The sequence below is a fragment of the Nothobranchius furzeri genome, chromosome 9, assembly GCF_043380555.1.
Source record: "Nothobranchius furzeri strain GRZ-AD chromosome 9, NfurGRZ-RIMD1, whole genome shotgun sequence".
NCBI lineage: Eukaryota > Metazoa > Chordata > Actinopteri > Cyprinodontiformes > Nothobranchiidae > Nothobranchius > Nothobranchius furzeri.
This window is the reverse complement of record NC_091749.1, coordinates 35,746,360-35,769,427: the sequence shown is the minus strand read 5'-3', so window position 1 is coordinate 35,769,427 and position 23,068 is coordinate 35,746,360. Positions and strand designations below refer to the sequence as shown.

The following is a 23,068-nucleotide window of genomic DNA, read 5'->3' as shown; positions in this document are numbered from 1 at the left end:
CGACAGTAGGGGGCAGTGGCAGCAGACTTGTCCCTGCTGATCCAAGCAATTCTGGTATTTTATTGCCCCGAGTTCAGCTTGCCAGGCAGAGATCCCTGCAAATGTATTAATTTAATGAGTTTCCCACACCTTTAAAATCTAAAAATCTGGTTTGCCTTTAAAAATAAAAGAAACAATCTTCATTGTTAAATCTGTTGCAGAATTCTGAGATTGTGCTCACCCTTTATTTTGATTATAAATAACTTTACTAGGTTCTATATTTTAAAGTTTTGAGTTGTTTTGTTATTAATTGAATAATTTCAAATGAAGAAAAAACATGAAAAGTCCAATAATAAGATTTAGCTGATGGTTTATTATAAGCCTATTAGACAAACTTAAATACATTTTATTGACAACGATTCGGCTGAGATGAGACAGTTTTACGTTAAGTGAAAAATTAACAGATCATTATTAACCTTCACAAAAGAAAATGTGTTGTGTTCAGTTTTCCCACCTAATCTAAACTAAAAGAAACAAAGCTTGAATTATTTATTCAAGTGTGACTCTCAGTGTGAGTTTGATATATTTGTACCAAGGGATCCAGAGCTGATTTCATAAGAATAAATAAAAAACAAACAAGACATGCAGGTCACAGTGAGCTGCAGAGGAAGACTGTAGAAAAGCGTGAAGGACTTAGCACGACTGAGAGAGCCAGCAGGCCGGCGTTATCGCCAGCTCTGTAATTTGGCTCCCTTCGTCTGTCTGCCGTCTGCGCTTTGTGCGTTCAGAAGTGTGTAAGTGTGTGTGCACATTTTCAGCATTTGTTGATAAGAGCTTGCTGCGAGAGAGAGCGAGAGGAACAAATGTGTTTGGGAGGCATTTTATCACCAGCGACACAAATCTTCCTCACATGCAAGACAATATTAGCAAAAAGGAGCTTGGCAGAAAATGGTAACATTGCTCTGGCAGAATGTAGGAAGTCATTTCTATGAAAGTATGTTTTTAAACAGAAGAGGATCATCCTTGATTTTTAGGGCTTTTAAAAGTTTTATTTTTGTTCAAAGTTCGATTGTGTTTCTTATTATGCTGACTTTCGTTTTATCCGTTTTGGTGAAGGACAGCTTGCTTGTGTATCCTGTTTCTGGGGACGACGTTAGGGGAAGAGTTGTGGTTGCTTCTTCCCTTTCCTGTCCAGATGGCAGCATCAGCTGATGGCAGATACAAAGTCTCTTGTTTTGATATGTCAATCTTTGAAGCTCCCTCAGAGAAGAAGTGTGTGTGTGTGTGTGTGTGTGTGTGTGTGTGTGTATGTGTGTGTGTGTGAGAGAGAGACTCGGGGAACATAACCAACACCCTTGGACATTTATTAACTGCAAATGACTCACTTAGCAAAATATCCTTTCCAACTTGGTTTTCAACGCTCTGACACAACCCACACAAAGCCTTTCTGTATTAGACTTGATGCTGGGACAGCTGGGATTGGTGCACCCGGATCCCAAAAGGGAACCGACATTCGATTGCTGTACTTGTCAGCCATAGAAAAAGCCCCCCCATCTTGCCCAGGGGAGATAACGAGCCTCCTGTGTGTCACTTTGCTCTTGCAAAACTGCCTCCAATTTCTGTTTTTTGGCTGCAGTTTGCAACTTTAACTATTTATCTTGTGCTGAACCGGAAATGTTGGCGTTTGGTTTAAATCGTGTGCAAAATTTAGAAGATTCTGAAAACCGCTTTTAAACAGAAATAAATTTGCATTCGAGCAGTTTGGACTTGGACCGATGACGTTTCACAGCAATCACAAAAACGTAAGACGAGGTGACGATTCCTTTTTTCTAGACTTGATGACCTTTGAAAGTTGCTATGTGTAAACATCAAACTTAAAGTGACAACAGAGACTTTTCACTTTGACAAAAATCAGATCAAATCCTCATCAAGTAGTAAAATCTAGCATTGTGGCCTTGCCTATCATCGCTCAATCTGAGCTAGATTTGAAAATATTCAAGTAAAACAATTAAACCTATAAAAAATAAAAACATATCCTAAAAGGATGGCTAGCGTTACATCACCACACTTTTATTTTTTATATCAAATAAGAGCATTCACAGCACTTCCAAATGCACAATAAACAAAGTGTTATCTGCTGAGCTAAGTGTAAATCATAAAAGTTTTACCATCACAGCTACAGGATCGAGTTGCTGTTAACACACATTTTAGAGCCTGAATGTTTACAGTGCACATTCTTTTTGTATCTAACATTTTCCTCCTCCTTAAGGACGAAACCCATCCCCCTGAAAGCTGTAAAGGTTATGAGGCCAGTGGGGTATAAAAATAACTTGGTGACATTATCTAAAAAGTCATTTGAGATTTAAGTTGGAGTTTGGCAAAAATAAAAACATTAAACCTCAACGACAGCACGGATTGTGGTACAGTAGACACAACTAAGTCTGAGTTGTTTTCTAAAGTATTTTTTTATCCCAGTGTTGTTTGATGAGAGGTGTTCTTGAGGATGGATGGTTCTCCCTTTAGTTCATCGAGAGAAGACGTACTCGGTGTAGCTGGTCCAGAGTTTGTCCTCCCCGGGGTCGCTGCTGCCATAAGAGCAGGTCCCAGTGGAGTTACAAGCCACCATGTGGAAACCAGCCTCCGCCAGCCGGTCGAACGCCTGCTCCAGAAAGTTGTACTTCAGGTAATACCTGGAGGTGTATTTGTCGGGCGGGCGGTCGGGGTCGCGGCTCTCGTTCAAAGTTTCCCCAAAGACTTCTTTAGTCAGTGAGATTTTCCCGCAGACGGTGATTCGGGCCACCCTCCGGAACTTGGCGTCGGCCTGGATGTCTCTGCCGATGGTGTAGCTGCCCCGGTACCCGACGGTGATGTAGCCGGAGCTGGCCCCAGGGGAGCGCAGAGCTCTGTCCGAGCAGGAGGAGGAGGTGGTGACCGGGCTGGTGAGCTCTGCCTCCTCCTGCTCCCCGCTGTCGTCCGTGGAGGAGCTGTCCTTACTGACTGCCGCCAGGCGCCTCGACAGCTCCGGGAGCTGGAAGAAGTCCGCCTCCTTCTGCAGCCGCTTCCTCTCCTTAAAAAACTCCGGCAGAGAAAGCTCCGAGTCCCGTAAATAGTCCAGGATGTAGCGGAACAGAAAGCCGTCCCTGTCGAAGAAGAAGCGGCCCTTGCTGTCGGTGGGCAGGTCGGCCGGGGAGCTCTGGGTGAACTTCGACCACAGAAGCGAGTTGGGCGCCGCGGTGAGAGTTTCGAGGCGGGTCACGTACACCTGACCGCCCACGTTGAGCTCCACTATTTCGGGGAAAGTTGAACTTCGAGCCATCTCTTACCTGAGGCGGATAGATACTGGGGGAGCGTGTGCTCTGTCTGAGCAGAAACGTTAAGGCTGGCTGCGTGGGAGGAGAGGGGAAGGGAAGGGACGGCCAGCAGAGACATTAACTGTTCAGCAGAAAGCTCAGAGAAAACATCATCATGCTGCCTTCAGGGACCCCTGTCAGCTGCGCCTTCCTTACGAAGAACAACCAAACATCTTCATTTGCGACACAAAGAAGCATGAGAGAGAAACATGGCTGTTTGAGTAAATCATCCAAAGTGTGAACAGGAGCAGCAAGACTGTTCAATTCTTGTTCTACAATTTATTCCGAAGTTTCCAAATGTACACATAATCCAAATATTAAAGGTACAGTGTGTAATATTTTTCTCCAACATCTATTCGAAATCGCCCTCTTAGCTTGAAAATGTACAGTTTTAAATTAATATATGTGGTTGATGCTCCATAGTCATGCCTCATCTTGAAATATGCTGCACTCACGGGCAACGGCCACTTAAAAGGAACTCTGGCTATGAGGATGTGTATGCCCTAATAAGCCACACGGTTTCTGTTGTACCAAACTATGTTGTTAGAAACATTCAAATAATTGCTGTTTATTTATACATCTATAATATTTAGTACATTTTGACATACGTAGGACGCCATGTTTTCTGCACGCAATGCCCTCTGGGGGCGATGACGTATATTGGATGCGCTAGGAAGAATAGCTGTTGATGCTAGTGTTTGTTTACCTGCGCACCGTATTAAAAATTAACCCTTTAAGTGCCAAAGTCCCAGAATTGCGACAAGCAGCAATGTTGGATTTAATAAGCCACTACAGCAGAAATGAGCCCTCATGCAGTTAATACGTTACACAGCGGGGTGGCAGACACCTGTAACTTCAATCCAAGCAGCATTTGTGGATGTGTTACTATTCAAATTTATGGAGTATTTAGAACTTGAACCCCGCCCACCAGTCGCAGAGCCGCGGGGCTTGTCAGAGCAGTTAGATGAGTGAGAGCGAGCTAGTGGTAAAGAAAAAAAAAAACACAATGCCGAGAGGAATGTTCAGTGCTGACGAAGCTCTTGTGTAGTAACTGCAGATTCAGATTTGGAGGAAGAATATTTCCTTTCTGAGGATGATCTGCGGTCTTCTAGCCAGATGGACAGCGTGGCTTCAGCGCGCAGCGACAGGGAGTCTGACGACGCGGTTACACAAGCAGCCCATCCAGCCCTTATCTTGTCCGATGTTCCGCCTCACCGTGTCTGATCCTTTGCTCCACCGTGCCAGGGGGGAGGAGGGATGTGGTGGCGGTGATCGGGCTGGTGAAAACTCTGCTGGTGATCGATTCAGCCCCGGGGGTGTAAACCGCGGGAAATGGAGCTGGAGGGGGAGGAACCGCGGGGAAAAAAAAATCACTGCTAGCAGGGGAGTGGCCCAACACAACCTCAGTTACAATAATAATGATGATGGCTGGGTTAGTTTGGGAGAAGAGGAACAGTATTCCAAGTGGATCAGGCATGTTGATGAGCCAGTTGGATACTGTGGAGACAGGGATCTGCCAAATTCAGAACACATTGATTTTCTGTCAGTTTTTTTGGATGAGGAATTCTGGACCCTCATCACAACTGAAACTATTTAGAGAGGGAGGAACTGAAATCTATCTCCAGATATAATGACTGGTACGATGTAACTGTCCCAGAAATGAAAGCGTTCATTGCCATTCAGTTCTGCATGGGGCTTGTGGAAAAGCCTGAGATTGAGGATTAAATATATATATTATAAAGAAAATAAAACAAAGAAGGGATGAGTGAAATGTGTTCATGACACTGAAGCACCAAAAACAATGTTCTTGATTGCTACACTGTAAACATAGCAAAATACCAATAAAGTAATAAATATTATATATATACATACATAGTTATATATGTCTACATAGGAATATGTATATATGTATCATAAACAATAACAACAATAAGAAAATAAGACAAAAATATTTAAAAAAAATCTGCAAATGTGATGTAATCCAATATGGCTGCCACCTGATGACATCATAATATGCAAATTATGTGAGTGAATTTATTCTTTTCACAAAATTTGGCTCGTCCTCAAGATTTTTCTAATTTACAATATTCCTCTATCTCTAACCAGATTTAAGCTACAAGCTCTTTAAATAGTGATATAAAAAATTCACATTTTACTGAAAAAACTATGGCGCCTAAAAGTTTAAGTAAAATGCCTCATTGTGTGTCTTTTGGATGTAATTTCCAGTCAGAGGGCAACAAGGGGAGTGATGTGAGTTTTCACAGCTTTCCCACTGGCAAAGGAGAGGAGAAAGCAGTGGGAAGATGCCTGTGGACGGACACAACTTCCCAAAGATCCGCGGCTGTGTTCCCAACTTTTTTCTCCTGATGCGTTTGAGGCTTATAGTCGACCACAACTACTTAAAGAGCTCACCAGAGCGGCTGGGTATAAGAGATGGCGGAAACTAAATGCTTTACCGACCATTTTCCAACACAAGGAGCCTAAACGCCCTCGGAGAGACAAGAGATGCTGGACGCTCTCCTGAGCCGACAACACACTCCTGCAGCTGCCGCTTCTGTCATGTTGGGCGAACCATCGGACACGCCACTCGTCATGGATGAAGCTGAATATTCACCTCTCCCGTCAGTAAAACATGCAGTAAGTTAAATGATTAAAGTCGTTTCACTGAATATCCTAATAATCTATGAAGCACATGACAGCTCTGGATGCTAATATTCTCCAAAACCATTGGTAACTGAATACATTTGATCACACAATAGCTTACCGTTAACGTCTGCTGACAAAACTGTGAGCTCTTGACAACAAATACTCTCCCTCTCGGGTACCATGGAGACACATTTCCCGCAACACACACCACAGGTTTTGTCCTGTTCTCGCTTCATCCCGCCCTTCTTGCTCTTCATTTTGATGCTCGTTTTGTGAAACATCATCGATGTCCTAATTAAAGTTTCACTCTGGTTCAAACTGAAAAGGCTAAACAGATGACATGTTGATGTCGCTGAACAGTCACAACAGGGTCCCAAAGCCGGCCGGTGCAACAGAGGTACAACCATGATGTCACTACCCAGAGTGCATTGCAATGCTAACAACAATGGCGACCTGCGAGTTGAAATATTTTTTACCAATTTTATTAAAATGAAGGCATTAAGAAGGCTTTTTACACCCCTTTAATATAACTGATACTAACGTTTATCTTTTAAGAACCACAACGTTTTGTAACCTGGGTTCCTTTTAAGAGCCACTTGAGACACGCTGGTTGGGTGTCAGACAGCCTGACAGCCAATGTGCTTCATTCAACCACAATATACTGCAGCAGTGGAGCAACGCGCCACTTTACATGTCCAGTAACGGTAATGCCATTGCAACGATGGGAAAAATTAATGAAAAAACCCATAGGGATGCTAATGCTAATAATGCTGATTACATTCTTACAAATTACGAATTAGAAACGTGCCAAATGATTACATTTGGAGTCTAATAAAATGTTAAAACTGCCATTAATCAAATAAGTACAGGCAGATATTTTAGCAAAGCTAGAAAACCGTAAGATACTTTAACTCGACTGAGTTTTGGCTAGCAGCTATGGATGTAACTGAACTACGGAAGCTCTGCATGGACAAGACGTCAAAAACTGTAAACACAAAAGACTTCAATAAATGGGACACACTTCTTTCCTGCAAATAAAATGTCACAGGTGTTGCTAGTACCTGTGCTCCTTCAAGGGATGTGCTCCTGGCTGCAAAGGATTGCACCTTCGAATACAAAATTTTGTCTTTATTTGTGAGTGTTTATGTTTATGTAGACAAATAAACATGTTGATATGATATGTAGATAAATGTGTAGATACATAAACATGTTTATATTCATTACAAGTTACATTGATTTTTTTTTGTTGCTTCGGTTAGTTGAAAAATATGAGAAAAGTCCCTTAAAAAAACATTGTGAATCAAATCGCTGTTAGATTACTTTCCAGAATCGTTCAGCCCTATCATAAACTATCATCAGGTGTATTGGCCTTTTTATACTAGGAATCAGGAGTTGTTTTGGAAATTATCTTATTTCTTTCTTTTTCCTCTTTATTTTTGTCCTGATTGTGCCCTGAGCAATTTTATGACCAGATAAATAAATAAACAAATAAATAAATAAATAAATAAAATCAACATTAATTAATCAAGGTCTCAGTTTCAGTCTAAATAATTGTGCTAATAATTTTTGTCATTATTGAGCAGCCCTACTACACACCAGTTTAAAATTTTGCTATTAGCCCCAGTAAAGTGGAGTATGCTAAAATAATTAAACTACATTTTTTTAGACCATCAGTTACATTGTGAAAACTTTGATTCTGGGATCTGTGAGTGTGTGAGTAAGGGCAGCGTAGCTCAGGAGGTACAGTCCAGTAATTGTAAGGTTGCAGGTTTGATCCCGGCTCTGCCAGAGAATGCTGCTGTTGTGTCCTTTGGCAAGACACATAGCCCCTTGTCTGCTAGCGGTGGTTGCAAGGACCGGTGGTGCCTGTGCTCAGAAGCATCAGCGTACACCAGGGCAGCTGTGGCTACAATGTAGCTCATCACCATCAGCGTGTGAATGGTTACCTGTACTGTAAAGCGCTTTGGAGTCCTCCGACTCTGAAAGGTGCTATACAAGTGTGGGTCATTCATCATTTATTTATCATTATCATTTATCAAATTTGCTCACGAACAGAAAAACTAAAACACAAAACATGAGATCCCTTTTGCCAACACTTTTGCTGCTGGTGGAAATCTCACATTCAACCCATAATTACGGGTTCAGTAGCATTTTCTTTTTTTTTTTTTCTTTTCTTTTTGCTGAGGGACCAAGGAAGGCCTTTTGATGTGCGTGGGCTCGTGTGCTACCGTAGCTGCAGCACTTACTCTGAACTAGATGGTGCTAAAGAGTTGAATGTTGTTGCACACTGGCCTTTAACTTGCAGGAGCATTTATTAAATGTATGTAAGAAAAAAAAGGAATAATTAATGATCATTTGACTGCATCAGTTACAAAATTGATCCCACATTGAAGAACAAAGTCAACAGGAACCCATGTCCATGTGTGGAAACTCTGGTGCTGTTCAGATATTTTTACATCCTCTTCATGTGACAAGGGGAAGCTGGTAAAATAATGAAGTCATGGTGACAAAGATAGCATTGTTTTTTGCTTATGCAAAGCACCCCGGTGTTGATTTATTTCACAGGGATCTTCGAAAGTCTTACTCCAAGATCCATTCAGTAGAAGTTTGGTACCTTTTTTAAATTTGTCACATGATTCTCATCAAGAGCAAATTGTTCCGTTTTTCCTCCTGGGGTTTTTAAAGGCTCTCGCGTCGGTATTAATTCCTCCTAGGCAACCAAATGTACTTAAAACATCCCTAAAATTTAAATGACATTCTTTATCACAGCTGTTTATCATTTCACCCATATGAACATTTGTATCAGACTTCCTGTCCAAAACAGGCCTCAAGTGGTCTGCTCTTCCTCTGTGTCCCTCTTTAATCCACTAGCCATAAGATGCTCTGTGTTACTGAAACATTTCAGCTGGGAAAATCATTTTGATATTCAGTAGATCATAGTTGACACTTTTAAAGTATTGTTGTTATATTTCCTTTATTCTAAAGGTGTTTTATAGGCTTTAGAAAACACATACAATACAGATATCGTATATTTCCATCAAATGGGCATAAAGTTACAAAAAGCGAAATTTGTTTTGACAAAATCAAGAAAATCTTTCAAAATGAAAGCCTTGGTGATGAATATTTTTTGCTCAAGGTTTGAATGTTCAGTTATTCCCAGAAACGATTTAGCTACATTCATCAAATGAAAACATTTTTTTAAAGGTGGCCAGACCGGGCCAGAGAAAATTTGGAGGTGGCACACCAAATTGGTCCATTTAGTACCTCTGGGAGAGTTTAGCCAGCGACGATGCATTGCATAGTACCTTTTATCCTTTTTTTTAAAACAATAAGTATCCAGACCACTTAATTACAAATTTATGAAACACAAACTTTTCAGAAAAATAAATTTCAGTTATTTGAAATCTTATTTTAAAATTATTTTAGAATTTTTTTTTATTTTTATTTTTTTTTTATTCACCTGTTGCTGTCTTCACACAAAAAATTATGGAGATAGAAACATTTTTTAAATGGTGAGAAACAGAAAGATATTTAATTTAATAATACATTTATTTAGTCTGGCTTGCCATGCTATGAGACACACGCATTTGACCCTCTTCACACGCTCTCACGCCACACATCCGATCTCTCACGCTAAACCAGCGCGCGGCCAAATGACATGCTTTATTTAGAAACGCAGCCGCGTCTCCAGCCGGTATTAACGGAGCTTCAGTCCCGAATGTTTTTCTTTTGTTTTCACTCAGCCACAGATCGCTCGCTCACAGTAAGCTGAGCTTCCTACCATGGTGACTCACTCACATGTTCCCTTGGTGAAGCAGTGAGTTAAAACATTAGGAATCCTAACATTTTAATGAAAGACCAAAATCATCAGAATAAAAAAATTAAAGCAAGAATTTGGTCTAGTTGACTAGGCTATGTGTCTCACGCTCAGTGCGTGAGAGTTGGCAGCCCTGTGAGCATCAGAGCCACGTGACTTTAGAGTTAGCACTGGGTGCTAGCTCCGGGGAAGGGCCTCAGCCTTGGTCTCACATTAATAGATGTTCGGCCATTCGACTCTGAACTTTAGATGTGTCCTCAGTGTGCTCCTGGATGTTAATCGTGGAATTATTTGGACACAGAGGGCAAGTTGTGGTTATTGACTGAACTAACAGATCATCTGAGCAGTTTTTTCTATCAGTAAGTAAAATTATATTTGTGTACTTTATTTTGCTGGTTGAAATGCTGTGTTATTTAACTGCTTGGTCAAACATGTTAGTGGGGCTGCATAAGAAACTTGAGCAGGTGCCTGGCTTCTCATGTCTCCTGCTCGGGAACAGTTGTTAGAGCAGGCGGCTGGCTGTTCCCGGTTCCTGGGGCTGCCGGGACTCACGGACCGTTCCAATGTGAGGCAGTAGTCATGCTGGTCACTTTGTGGATTTCTGAGGGAATCCACAGAAACATCACAGCTCTTTTAGTTGAAGCTGCTTCCCTCAACTGCATATTTCTCGCTAATAGTTTGCTGGTTGAATGGGGGGAATTCTGTGCGTTTACGATAACACTGCTTGATCTAAGATGGGTTGAAATTTAACAGGTTGGTGTGGCTGCCGGGAAACAAAACTATAGCTCCAAATCGGACCAAGGATAGCGGAAGCTATCAGGGTTGTTGATGGTCCCAGCTCTGGGAGTGTCAACATCACTCCTAGCTCGACACAGCACCGGTAGCCGAGAGGACGCTCCCAGAGCCGGGACCGTTGACAACCGCAGACTCTCAGATCTTTGACTGTGGTGGACCAGCGAACACTGACTTTGGAGTCACTTTACCATGTTTTTCTTGCTAAAAACACCCAGAAAAACTCTTTTAGCTTCAGGTTAGCATGTAACTAATGTCCAACTGATCTCTGACCGTGGAACATGAGCTGATGTAAAAGTCCACAGCTCCCGGCTATGGCAGCAGTTTTGTATAAGTTGGTCCTCTTGTTTGCGGTCTCGTTCTTCTGTTATTATGTTCGCTCAGTGGTAAAACATTCTGATCACTGACATTTTATGAATGGTAGGGTGTTTTGATGTCCATAATAAATATTGGTCTGTGTGTGTTGGTTTCCTGTATGTGTTCATATTCGGGGTCCTGCCGCTCTGTCTAGTTCGTTTCATGTCCATGAACTGCTTTCTATTCCTTCTTCATATTGCAGCCTCCAGGAATGGTCAGTTTTTCCACCTACAGTCTGACCTCTTCAGTATCTGGCCATTTGGAGACATAAGCCTTAACTGGTGCTTTCAATCTGCAAGAAAGATACTGTTGCTTGGCCAAGGTCCCTCTCAAGCTCACTCTTATCTAAGACTGGTTTTTATTCACAGAACAAGATGGATGAGCAATATGAGCAACTAATCATATAATGAAATAGACAATATGGTTAAATGAAATGTTTTGATTAATCTGTGCTTAAATTACTGAAGTGAAATGAATATGATTATTACATTAAAAGATTAAGAAGGATGAAATGAAATATGACCCATATATTTAATCAGCACACTGACTGGACCAGACAAACTCACCATATCTCAATGAATTAAGTTATAATCAACGTCACTGCACATAGATATTTTCTTATCCACAAAATCAGCATCTTCATATCTGAGGGAGGTGTGTATCTGAGTTTGTTGGCAAAACCCCTTTACAGGGCAAGTTCTGATTGTATCAGTAAAGCAAGATATGGCCATTATTTAAAACAGCATCACTTCCTGAGGGATTCAGTGGGGCCTAACTCTGACTGGCCATCGGAGGGAACCTCTGCTCCCATTGCATCTTTTGACAAGCTGTCAAAACCTGTTGCATGCTACAGCTGACCGCAAACAGTTCCTTCAGAACAAAGCGGAACCAGCTTCGACTCCTTAAGAGTCCTCCATAGACGCAAATAACAACTGTGTGCAAGATGAGTATGTTGTTGTATTCTATTTTAATCTTTTTTAGTTCCTTTGCAAGGTCTGTGCTGTTTTTGCAATGTTGATCTTTGTTACCTAAAAGTGGGCTGATGATTTAGCTGAATTCTTTTGCTACAGGAAGTGGCCGAAACATTAGCAAACAAGGTAAAGAACAACTTTTCTTTTCTGTGTTTAAAAAGATCCAAGAAATGCAAGTTGAATAGACACACAGAATGAACGTACAGAAGTTGTTAAAAAACTCTGCTGACATGTTTTTTGTCTGATGCTACATAAATAAAAGTCGAGTTGAGTCGATAATACTTGTTAAACAGTATCCGTAGCTTCCTCTGGTGAATATGGAAATATAGCAGCTAATATTAAGGCTGCAGGGTGACTGCATAAATTAGAGAAATTCTTCCCTCTGGGTCACAGAGTCATCTTCAGACAAAAGTCTCGTTGGCAAACAATCAGATGAGTCAGTGCATGAGGTATTTATGTGTACACACCTGAAAATAAATCTAAAAGGAAAATCTTTCACTGTGGGGTCAAAACTCTCCACCTTAAAGGATGAGATGAGACTGATCTGAGTGCTCTGATGTACAGTGGGGCAAAAGTATTTGGTCAGCCACCGATTGTGCAAGTTCTCCCACTTAAAATGATGACGAGGTCAGTAATTTTCATCATAGGTACACTTCAACTGTGAGAGACAGAATGTGAAAAAAAATCCATGAATTCACATGGCAGGATTTTTAAAGAATGTATTTGTAAATCAGGGTGGAAAATAAGTATTTGGTCACTTCAAACAAGGAAAATCTCTGACTCTCACAGACCTGTAACGTCTTCATTAAGAAGCTTTTCTGTCCTTCACTCGTTACCTGCATTAATGGCACCTGTTTGAACTCATTATCTGTATAAAAGACACCTGTCCACAGCATCAAACAGTCAGACTCCAAACTCCACTATGGCCAAGACCAAAGAGCTTTCGAAGGACACCAGGAAAATAATTGTAGACCTGCACCAGACTGGGAAGAGTGAATCTACAATAAGCAAGCAGCTTGGTGTGAAAAAAATCAACTGTGGGAGCAATTATCAGAAAATGGAAGACATACAAGACCACTGATAATCTCCCTCGATCTGGGGCTCCACGCAAGATCTCATCCCGTGGGGCCAGTCTCCAGACCTCAACCCCATAGAAAATCTGTGGAGGAAGTTGAAAGTCCGTGTTGCTGGGCGACAGCCCCAAAACATCACTGCTCTCGAGAAGATCTGCATGGAGGAATGGGCCAAAATACCAGCTACTGTGTGTGCAAACCTGGTAAAGACCTATAGTAATCGTTTGACCTCTGTTATTGCCAACAAAGGTTATGTTACAAAGTACTGAGTTGAATTTTTGTTATTGACCAAATACTGATTTTCCACCCTGATTTAGAAATACATTCTTTAAAAATCCTGCCATGTGAATTCATGGATTATTTTTCACATTCTGTCTCTCACAGTTGAAGTGTACCTATGATGAAAATTACTGACCTCTGTCATCATTTTAAGTGGGAGAACTTGCACAATCGGTGGCTGACTAAATACTTTTTTGCCCCACTGTATTTCACCTGAACCCTTGAAAGTCTTCTCAGCTCAATGCCGAAGCTCCCAATCATCTGTAGTGTTAAAGTTCAGAGGGCCACGTTTAATCACAAAAATATCTCTCAGATTGTGAGGAGAAGATGTAAATAATCACTGATTGTAAATTGAGAATAATTCATAAGTACCTTGAGTGGTTTCTGACTATTCAGTTCAAACATATAATACAACAAAATCAAACACAAATTTGATCTAAAATATGATACATTGTTGGCTAACATTATTTACGTTGGATGTGCTACTACTAGTTTATCAGTTTAATTATAGATCCACTAGGATAAATACAATAAAGTTTATTTCTCACCAAATAGAATATTTACTAAGAAATCACAATATAACTATAGACACATTACTGTGTGTGTGTGTGTGTGTGTGTGTGTGTGTGTGTGTGTGTGTGTGTGTGTGTGTGTGTGTGTGTGTGTGTGTGTGTGTGTGCGTGTGTCTGCTCCGTCTTCTCGATCCCCAGTGAGTCGAGGAGGATAGCTGCTTATATTGAGCCAGGATTCTCTGGAGGTTTCTTCCTGTTAAAAGGGAGTTTTCCTCTCCACTGTCGCTATATGCTTGCTTAGTATGAGGATTGCTGTATGCAATTTGCTGGGCTCCTTATATAGGAAACATTATTTCTGATTGGCTTAATGAACTGACCTGAATTGGAATGTTTATTATGTGAAGTGCCTTGAGACGACTCTTGTCGTGATTTGGCGCTATATAAATAAACTTGAATTGAATTTAAAAGGCAAGCCGGCTCCTTCATCACGTTACAGCACTGTTTGTGATTAAACTATATTAAACAGAATGTTCAAGGAAGATGCTTTTTGACAATCATCTCACTCTTCCTTTAACAGCTTATTTCTCAGTAGAGCAGAGGGGGAGCTGTCATCTGGGCGTCATCGGGTAAGAGACGGAGGACACTCCGGGCAGGTTGTCAGTCCATCACATGGCCACACAGAGAGAAATAACCAATCACATTCACAGCCAGGGAAAATTTAGTGTTGCCGTTTAACCCAAGCATGCATCATCTTCATCTGTGGGAGGGATTCGGAGTATGAAGAAAAGCCAAACATGCATAAGGAGAACCTGCAAAGACCACACTCAAGAATCAAACCTGCAACCCTCTGGTTGTGAAGGAAAAATGCTACCAGCTATGCCACCATGCAGCCTCAATAAAGTAATGCTATTTATTTTTTCATTACACCAGAGAGGTTTAAGGTACCGGGTGAGGTTGACACTCATTATCAGCTTTTGTTACAACATGAATACTTTTTCTTCTCTTTAGAGAAACTTTGTCCCCTTACATGGTTGTTTTATTATCCAGGCTAGATTGACCTCTAGTGGTCAGTATTACGAAGTGCAGCCTTTTTTTACTTGATTAAAATCTGTGTGGTCCACCTTAAATTCATCACTTTCATTTTTCTCAGTGCTCTGGCTCTCAGCCATTTATTTATTATGAAATATTATTATTAATAATCAGATGCTAGCTTAATTTTCACTGTGCTTGAAAAAAGGGCATAAAACAATTGTTCAAAAACTGTTTTATTATAATTAAAAAAGGGTTGAGCGCATTTTTTTATTTTGCATATTGAAGCCAAAGTGCTGAACTCAATCCAGCCTCAGCCTCCTGCATGTTTCATCACTAAAATCCTGACCTTTTTCCTCCAAACCGGCCCAAGATAATTGGACTGACGTTGTAAAGTGTCGCTCATCTACTGAGTCAACGGTAATAGGAAGACCATACAGTCTGTTTCAGGTCATTTCCATTCCTTAGGCTTCATGAAACTGCTTCCATGTGCATCATGTGACATTTCTGGATGAAAATTGCAGCTTCATGTCTTTAATGTTTGTACCCTTCTTGAATTTTACAGTCATTTGATTTCTTCATAGATCATTTGTTGGATTATGTCTCAGCTGATTTAAATTGAATTCAGTGTTATTTTAAAATAGAAAATACTTTACTAATGACTGCTCCTTTGGCATTGTTGATGAAATGAGACATTCTGATGCTAAAACAAACAGAAATGATACACGACATTCAGAAAGAGCTGCTTTACATGTAGATGGAGACCTGTTATGATTTTTCCAGGAGCGCGTGTGTTTGTAGACTTCATATTATTTTGACTGTGTGTGTGTGTGTGTGTGTGTGTGTGTGTGTGTGTGTGTGTGTGTGTGTGTGTGTTACTAAGCTTCTCTCTGTGACCTCCTGTTTTTGTTTTTGATGGGACTCTCAGCCAGACGCTGTCATTCTGCCGCTACAGGAGTGTGACCTCTGCACAGCAGAGCACCCAGCTCATCATCCGTATGTTGGCCTCTTGCTCTGCTTGTCTACAGTCTTCTTCTTTGTGCTTGTGCTGGACACACACACACACACACACACACACACACACACACACACACACACACAGTCTCTCTCTCTCTCTCTCTCTCTCTCTCTGAGTGCTAAGTCAGATGAACTCTTGAGATATTGCAGATTCATGTGAGGTCATGCATACATTTTCAACATAAGTGTAAAGGAGAACTAGGCTATTTTGACTTGGTTTTAGCACCCCCTACTGTCTGTAGAGCTGGAACCAAAACGCTGTGTGTCTATCTTTTTAACGACTTATCTAACATCTGAAAAGTCTCCCAGCCTTCCCACGTGTCTTCAGGAGTGATTCATAACTAAATTAAAACAATCAGCTGTGTTCATGATCTAAAACATGCAGGAAACGTGTTGGAAGCAGACTGCAGAGTCAGCAATTTCAGCTTGAAGTTCTTACAGAGGGACCCGCCAGTTTGAAGTTGCAAGTGGAATATTCTGGCCACAGGGGTCGATAGGGGATGGGTGACCTTTCATTAACCCTGTAAAGGGTCATTTAAACACATACTGGCTCAAGAAAGTGATTTGAACTAATAAAAAAGTTGCAAAGTATTGCTTTACTATAAAGTCTGGTATGAAAGATGGCAGCAACAGGCTCCTTCAAGCATTGCTAAGCCTGTTATAAAATTTTTCAATTTGATTAATTAGGATTATTTAATCCCAAAATGGTTTGATTCAGCCTGAACTGTTGAAATATATGAAACTATTTTCCAACTTTCACTTAGTGGATGCTTACACCTCTGCTTATGCTCTGAGCATTTTTCTGGTTTGTGTCAAATTGTGCAAATGTTACAACATTAATTATGTGTGTAACTTCCTAATCCATTATGCTGTTCTTTTTTTACACAGCTCAGTAAAAAAATGGTTTTTACCTTACATGTTTCAGCTAATGACGCTGTACAAAAATGAAAAAATAATAAATCAATAAGTAAATAAAAAATCAGACAGCCGTTATCTAAACTGTGCAGAATGTTGATCCTGCAATCTAGACTCCTGATAATTCAGAAGCTAATGTTGTTAGGCAGGAAAGAGTTGTAGTGTCCAGCAACGGTCAGTTTAGGTACAGCCTGACCTTTCACCATCTATTCAACATCTGGTCAGAAAGGAGACACAACATTGCATGTGTTCCCTTTAAAGGCGTCTGCCTTCACACCAGCTGGGATTCACAGACTCTGCAAGTCTGAAAGATCAACAATAACTTTCTTTCCCAAGGTCCCATCTGTCTGCCTCCAAAAGAAACAACTCCAGCTCGAATCAGCTGATAAATTCAAGAACGATTTACTAAATCAATATGAACTTCTTCTATGACTTATAATCTACTTGTAAGTATCACTTGTTTATTACTACTTATAATGATTGTAGTATAATGAAATGCTTCATTAATCTGTGCACACTGAATGGATGTTATATTATGTGGATCTACTAGAACCTGCCATGTGTTCAACATGTTTTGACGACAAGGTCCTCACACCTGCATCCACACAATAACAAGTACGGTTAAGTTAGACTACAACACAGAACTTGCCCTTTTTACCAGTCAGGACATCCGATATCAAATAAGGTGTGTTTCTGAGTTGCCTTGTTAAAACATCTCCAAACTTGTCAGCCTCTGATTAGCTGTGCAAATCATAACATCAAATCCTTAAAACTAGATCATCTTGAGTGATCTGACAGTTCTAGAGAATCGCTCAGACTGGCCATCTGTAGCAAAACCACCTGCAAAGCTGATGAGCAAACAGTTCCCGCAAAAACAAAGCTGATATTTTTAGACTCCTTAAGAGTCGGCCAGACGCACGGTTCCATCCAGCTGTTGTGACCCGAGACATCTCTGGACTGAAGAGTCGGTACCACAGTATTCTACAGCCCTCCGGTGCCAGAGGTCAGCCGACCCCTGCGACTTTCAAATCCACCAAGAGGGTCTCTCCAAAACGAGTGAAGTAGACATGACAGATTGCGTCTGAATGTTCTTCTGATGATAACTTTATAGCTTAGAGCAAACCAAATTCTTTTCACCAGAACTCAGCTTGTTTTGATAAGGAAGCTCTGACTGACATCACATTCACACATAGGTTACTTCATCACATTTAGTTACATCCACTCACAGTAAATACTTAGTTAATTAGTCATGTTTTAAATTGTTTGTAAAATAAATTCTTACTTTTATAAACCTGACTCTTTCTTGAAGAATCACGAAGTGTGGTTGATCACTGAAAAAGCAAAGAACCTAGATCTTCTGAATTAAATCCTAGAATCTTTTGATTAATCACTCCTTGAACCGTCACCTTATCGTGGTGGAGGAGTTTGAGTGCCCTAGTGATCCTAGGAGCTATGTTGTCTGGGGCACTTTGTGCCCCTGGTAGGGTCTCCCATGACAAATTGGTCTTAGGTGAAGGTCAAGTGATAGATTTTGTAGTCGTATCATCTGACCTGCGGCCGTATGTTTTGGACATCCGAGTGAAGAGAGGAGTAGAGCTGTCAACTGATCACCACCTGGTGGTGAGTTGGATCAGATGGCAGGGGAAGATGCCGCGTAGACCTGGCAGACCCAAACGCATAGTGAGGGTCTGCTGGAAACGCCTGGCAGAAGAACCTGTCAAGACGGTCTTCAACTCCCACCTCCGGCAGATCTTTGACCACGTCCCGAGAGCAGTGGGGGACATTGACTCCGAGTGGGCCTTGTTCCACTCTGTGATTGTTGAGGCGGCTGTTGCTAGCTGTGGTCGCAAGGTGGCCTGTGCCAGTCATGGTGGCAACCCCCATACCCGCTCGTGGACACCAGAGGTTCGGGGAGCCGTCAGGTGGAAGAAGGAGGCCTACAGGGCATGGCTGGTCTGTGGGTCTCTGGAGGCAGCAGACAGGTACCGACTACCCAAGCGGGGTGCAGCAGTGGCATTTGCCGAGGCAAAATCTCGGGCGTGGGAGGAGTTTGGTGAGGCCATGGAGAACAACTATCGATCGGCTCCAAAGAGGTTCTGGCAAACTGTCCGGCGCCTCAGGAGAGGAAGGCAGCAACTCGCTCACACTGTTTACAGTGGGGACGGGGAGCTGCTGAAGTCAACTGAGGCTATAGTCGGGCGGTGGAAGGAATACTTTGAGGAGCTCCTCAATCCCACCTACGCACATTCCGAGGAGGAACCAGAGCCGGGAGACCTGGGGACGGACTGTCCAATCCCTGGGGCAGAAGTTGCTGAGGTAGTCGAACATCTACACAGCGGCGGAGCACCGGGGGCGGATGAGATTCGTCCTGGGTATCTCAAGGCTATGGATGTTGTAGGGCTGTCGTGGTTGACACGTCTCTGCAACATTGCGTGGTCATTGGGGGCAGTTCCTGTGGAGTGGCAGACTGGGGTGGTGGACCCCATCTTTTAGAAGGGTGACCTGAGGGTGTGTTCCAACTATAGGGGGATCACACTCCTCAGCCTCCCTGGAAAGGTCTACTCCAGGGTACTGGAGAGGAGGGTCCGATCGATAGTTGAATCTCAGATTGAGGAGGAGCAATGTGGTTTTCGTCCTGGCCGTGGAACTGTGGACCAGCTCTATACCCTTGCAAGGGTGATGGAGGGGGCATGGGAGTTTGCCCAACCAATCCACATGTGCTTTGTGGATTTGGAGAAGGCTTATGCTCGTGTCCCCAGGGGCACCCTGTGGGGGAGGCTCCAGGAGTATGGGGTGGGTGGCTTTCTGTTAAGGGCCATTCAGTATCTTTACCAGAGGAGCGTGAGTTTGGTCTGCATAGCCGGTAGTAAGTCGGACCTGTTCCCAGTGAGGGTTGGACTCCGCCAGGGCTGCCCTTTGTCACCGGTTCTGTTCATCACTTTTATGGACAGAATTTCTAGACGCAGCCGTGGTGTGGAGTGTGTCGAGTTTGGTGGCGGGAGAATCTCGTGTCTGCTTTTTGCGGATGATGTGGTCTTCCTAGCTTCATCCAGCTCTGACCTTCAGCTCTTGCTGGGTAGGTTCACGGCCGAGTGTGAAGCGGCTGGGATGAGGATCAGCACCTCCAAATCTGAGACCATGGTTCTCGACCGGAAAAGGGTGGCTTGCCATCTCCGGGTCGGGGGAGAGGTCCTACCTCAAGTGGAGGAGTTTAAGTATCTCGGGGTCTTGTTCACGAGTGAGGGTAGGAGGGATCGGGAGATCGACAGGCGGATTGGTTCGACGTCTGCAGTGATGCAGACGCTGAGCCGATCTGCCGTGGGGAAGAGGGAGCTGAGCCAGAAAGCCAGGCTCTCGATTTACCGGTCGATCTACGTCCCAATCCTCACCTATGGTCATGAGCTTTGGGTAATGACTGAAAGAACGAGATCGCGGATACAAGCAGCCGAAATGAGTTTCTTCTGTAGGGTGGCCAGGCTCAGCCTTAGAGATAGGGTGAGGAGTTCGGACATTCGGGAGGGACTCGGAGTAGAACCGCTGCTCCTCCGGATCGAAAGGAGTCAGTTGAGGTGGTTTGGGCATCTGGTCAGGATGCCTCCAGGACGCCTCCCTGAGGAGGTGTTTCGGGCATGTCCTGCCAGCAGGAGGCCCCCGGGTCGACCCAGGACACGTTGGAGAGGTTACATCTCCAATCTGGTCCGGGAACGCCTTGGGGTCCTGCCGGAGGAGCTGGTGGACAAGGCCGGGGAGAGGACGGCCTGGAGCTCCCTAGTTGGGATGCTGCCCCCGCGACCCGGGCCCGGATAAGTGGAGGAAGAAGACGACGACGGCTTTTGATTAATTACAATAAAGAACCTAGCAGGTTAATATTTTATATTTATATAGAATATTACATCTTCCTGGTTATATCAAATAAAATCAGCAATTTGCCTCCGCTACAGAGTCAAACTGGACCGAATGATATGGCCGCATAGTGCACAGAAATCAAGGATGTGTGTGTGTGCGTGCGTGTGTGTGCGTGTGTGTGTGTGTGTGTGTGTGTGTGTGTGTGTGTGTGTGTGCGCGCGTGTGTGTGTGTGTGTGCGTGCGTGTGTGTGCGTGTGTGTGTGTGTGTGTGTGTGTGTGTGTGTGTGTGTGTGTGTGTGTGTGTGCGCGTGTGTGTGTGTGTGTGTGTGTGTGTGTGTGTGTGTGTGTGTGTGTGTGTGTGTGTGTGTGTGTGTGTGTGTGTGTGTGTGTGTGTTTTAGAGAGTGAGAGAAAGTGCTCTTGTCACCTTTTCTCAGGGTTACATTTGCAACCTTGTGCTTTTCAATCAACTAATGGATCTTCTGGCTCAGACTCAATTGGTCGTGATACTGAACACACACTCAGATATACAACAATGTGCTCACACACACATAATCTGGGCGTGGCTGAAGGCTTGTGCGTCGTGATGAGCTAACAGGTAAAATGACCCTTTGAGCATTTTCCTCATATTTGTCCTTGGTTTTTCCATCTTTGTTTCATCGTCTTTGTTGCTACTTTCTGCAAACAGTCTGTGTTTCAGTCTTTAAATTAAGAAACACTTAGGGTTGCAAAACAAATCAATGTGAATTTTTTACATTTTTTACTAAAAAGAACATTGAATCTGTCCTTAATCTCCATCACCATCCTTACCAGGGGCCTTGTGTGTGAGTCTGTCTTTGTGTCTTCATTCATACGGTGAGCAGGCCCTCTGGAGATAAAGTGTGTTTCTTTTGCATGTGTGTGTGCGTGTGTGGTTCCATACTGAATTACTCTGTCCAGTGATTTTCAATGGTCAAAAGAATTAAGAGGAAAAAAATGGCTGTTCCTTCCAACACACGCCTCCTAACTGTGTCTAAAGAAAGAGACGAGCTGAAAAGCAGGACAGCATCTAGAATACATTGATAGAAATTATGGTTTTTAGTCATTCTAACTCAATTCTCACCAAAATAGAAATATGACATCAAATTAAACACAAAAGTAGAATATTAATGTACAGTTAGTTTATAAAAATTAGAATTAGCTAAATCCACATTTACTCAGCACTTCTCTGATCAGCTGTAGCACTGAGTCCTCTAATTAAGTCATAACAGAACATTCTGCAATGAAGAACCTACACTTTATTATTTATTTACACATGTTCTTTTTTACCCTTTCCTTCTATACCCAAGCAACATTTACTCTATCCACCAGGGTTTGGATTCCCCTCAGGCTGACTTCTCCCCACTGCTTGTAAAATGGAGACCGACGTAACTAACCCACAGCTCTAGTTTCTCATCGGTGATGCTGATTCACGGCAGTGACTCATTAAGATTTAGGGGTTTGCTAACTGTGTCTCATTCCTGCAGTGAGTCCCAGACGGTGTACCTGCAGCTGACCTGACAGGAACAAAGCTGGTTCTGTAATCAGGTTCTCCTCGCTGATTCGATTTGGGAAGCTGCTACGCTCGTTCTGCTGGAGACGCTGCTTGGAGGGGCTAATGGAGGAGATGGAGTGATATATGGGAAACAATTAGATGTGACTATCACAACGTGTGTGTAGGTGTGTGTGTGTGTGTTTGTGTAAAAGCATCTTTGCACTTGTATTTAAGACAAAGCTGCATGTTTATGCTCCTAGGTTAAGCAGTGAATGAAGTACTGTTTTTATTTGTTTTACATTGAAATACTAAACACATACTATGATTAATACCCTCTCAAATGTGCGTCATCCTCCCCCATCCCCCCTCAGTGTTTCAATTACGTGACTTTCAATTAAATTACTGAGGACATTACTTATGAAGGACATAAATAGGAGCCTGCCATCATGACGGCGGTACCTCTCTCTAGCATGAGATATGGCAGGTCTTCTGTGTCAGGTTCTTTGGAAAAGAGCAGCTGAGCCAATAGCTGAAACAAGGTTCAGACTTTTGTTTCTTCTTCTGGACTCACGATCAAATAGGAATGTGTTAAATGCCCTTGTCTTGGACTTTTTTTGTGGTAAATGTTGAAAACAACAATCACGATCAGTCCTCTGCCTGAGAGGGTGAATAGTTCATGAACTTAACGGGTGGGGTCCATCAGCATTGCTTTTCCTCTGCCTCTTCATCTGCTGCTTGAGTAAATGTTGTCTCACCTTTTCATGCATGTAGTGATGACTAGTGACACCTATTTTAAAAGCTGTTTCTTTGTAAATGTTTGGGTGCTGAGGGGTTATTTGCACATATAAAATCATTGTTTTTTTTGTTGCTTGTTTTTTTGGATGTCACAGTTTTATAAAAGACAACTCTCCATAGAGCAAAAGGGAGTGGACGTAATTATGTGTATAACAATCGTAAGAAGTGCATGAGCTAAA

General features: G+C 42.5%; 1 protein-coding gene across 1 annotated transcript; it reads right to left on the bottom strand.

The window, feature by feature from the left end:
- Positions 1 to 332: 332 nt before the first annotated feature.
- LOC107381153 (BTB/POZ domain-containing protein KCTD12) lies at positions 333 to 3,379 on the bottom strand. Its single transcript, XM_015952710.3, has one exon. The coding sequence runs from the start codon at positions 3,293 to 3,295 to the stop codon at positions 2,504 to 2,506; it is 792 nt and encodes a 263-aa protein (XP_015808196.1). The 5' UTR covers positions 3,296 to 3,379; the 3' UTR covers positions 333 to 2,503.
- Positions 3,380 to 23,068: the final 19,689 nt, after the last annotated feature.

Coding starts and splice junctions, on each gene's coding strand:
- LOC107381153 (XM_015952710.3), bottom strand. CDS start 3,295: ATGGCTCGAAGTTCAACTTTCCCCGAAATAGTGGAGCTCAACGTGGGC.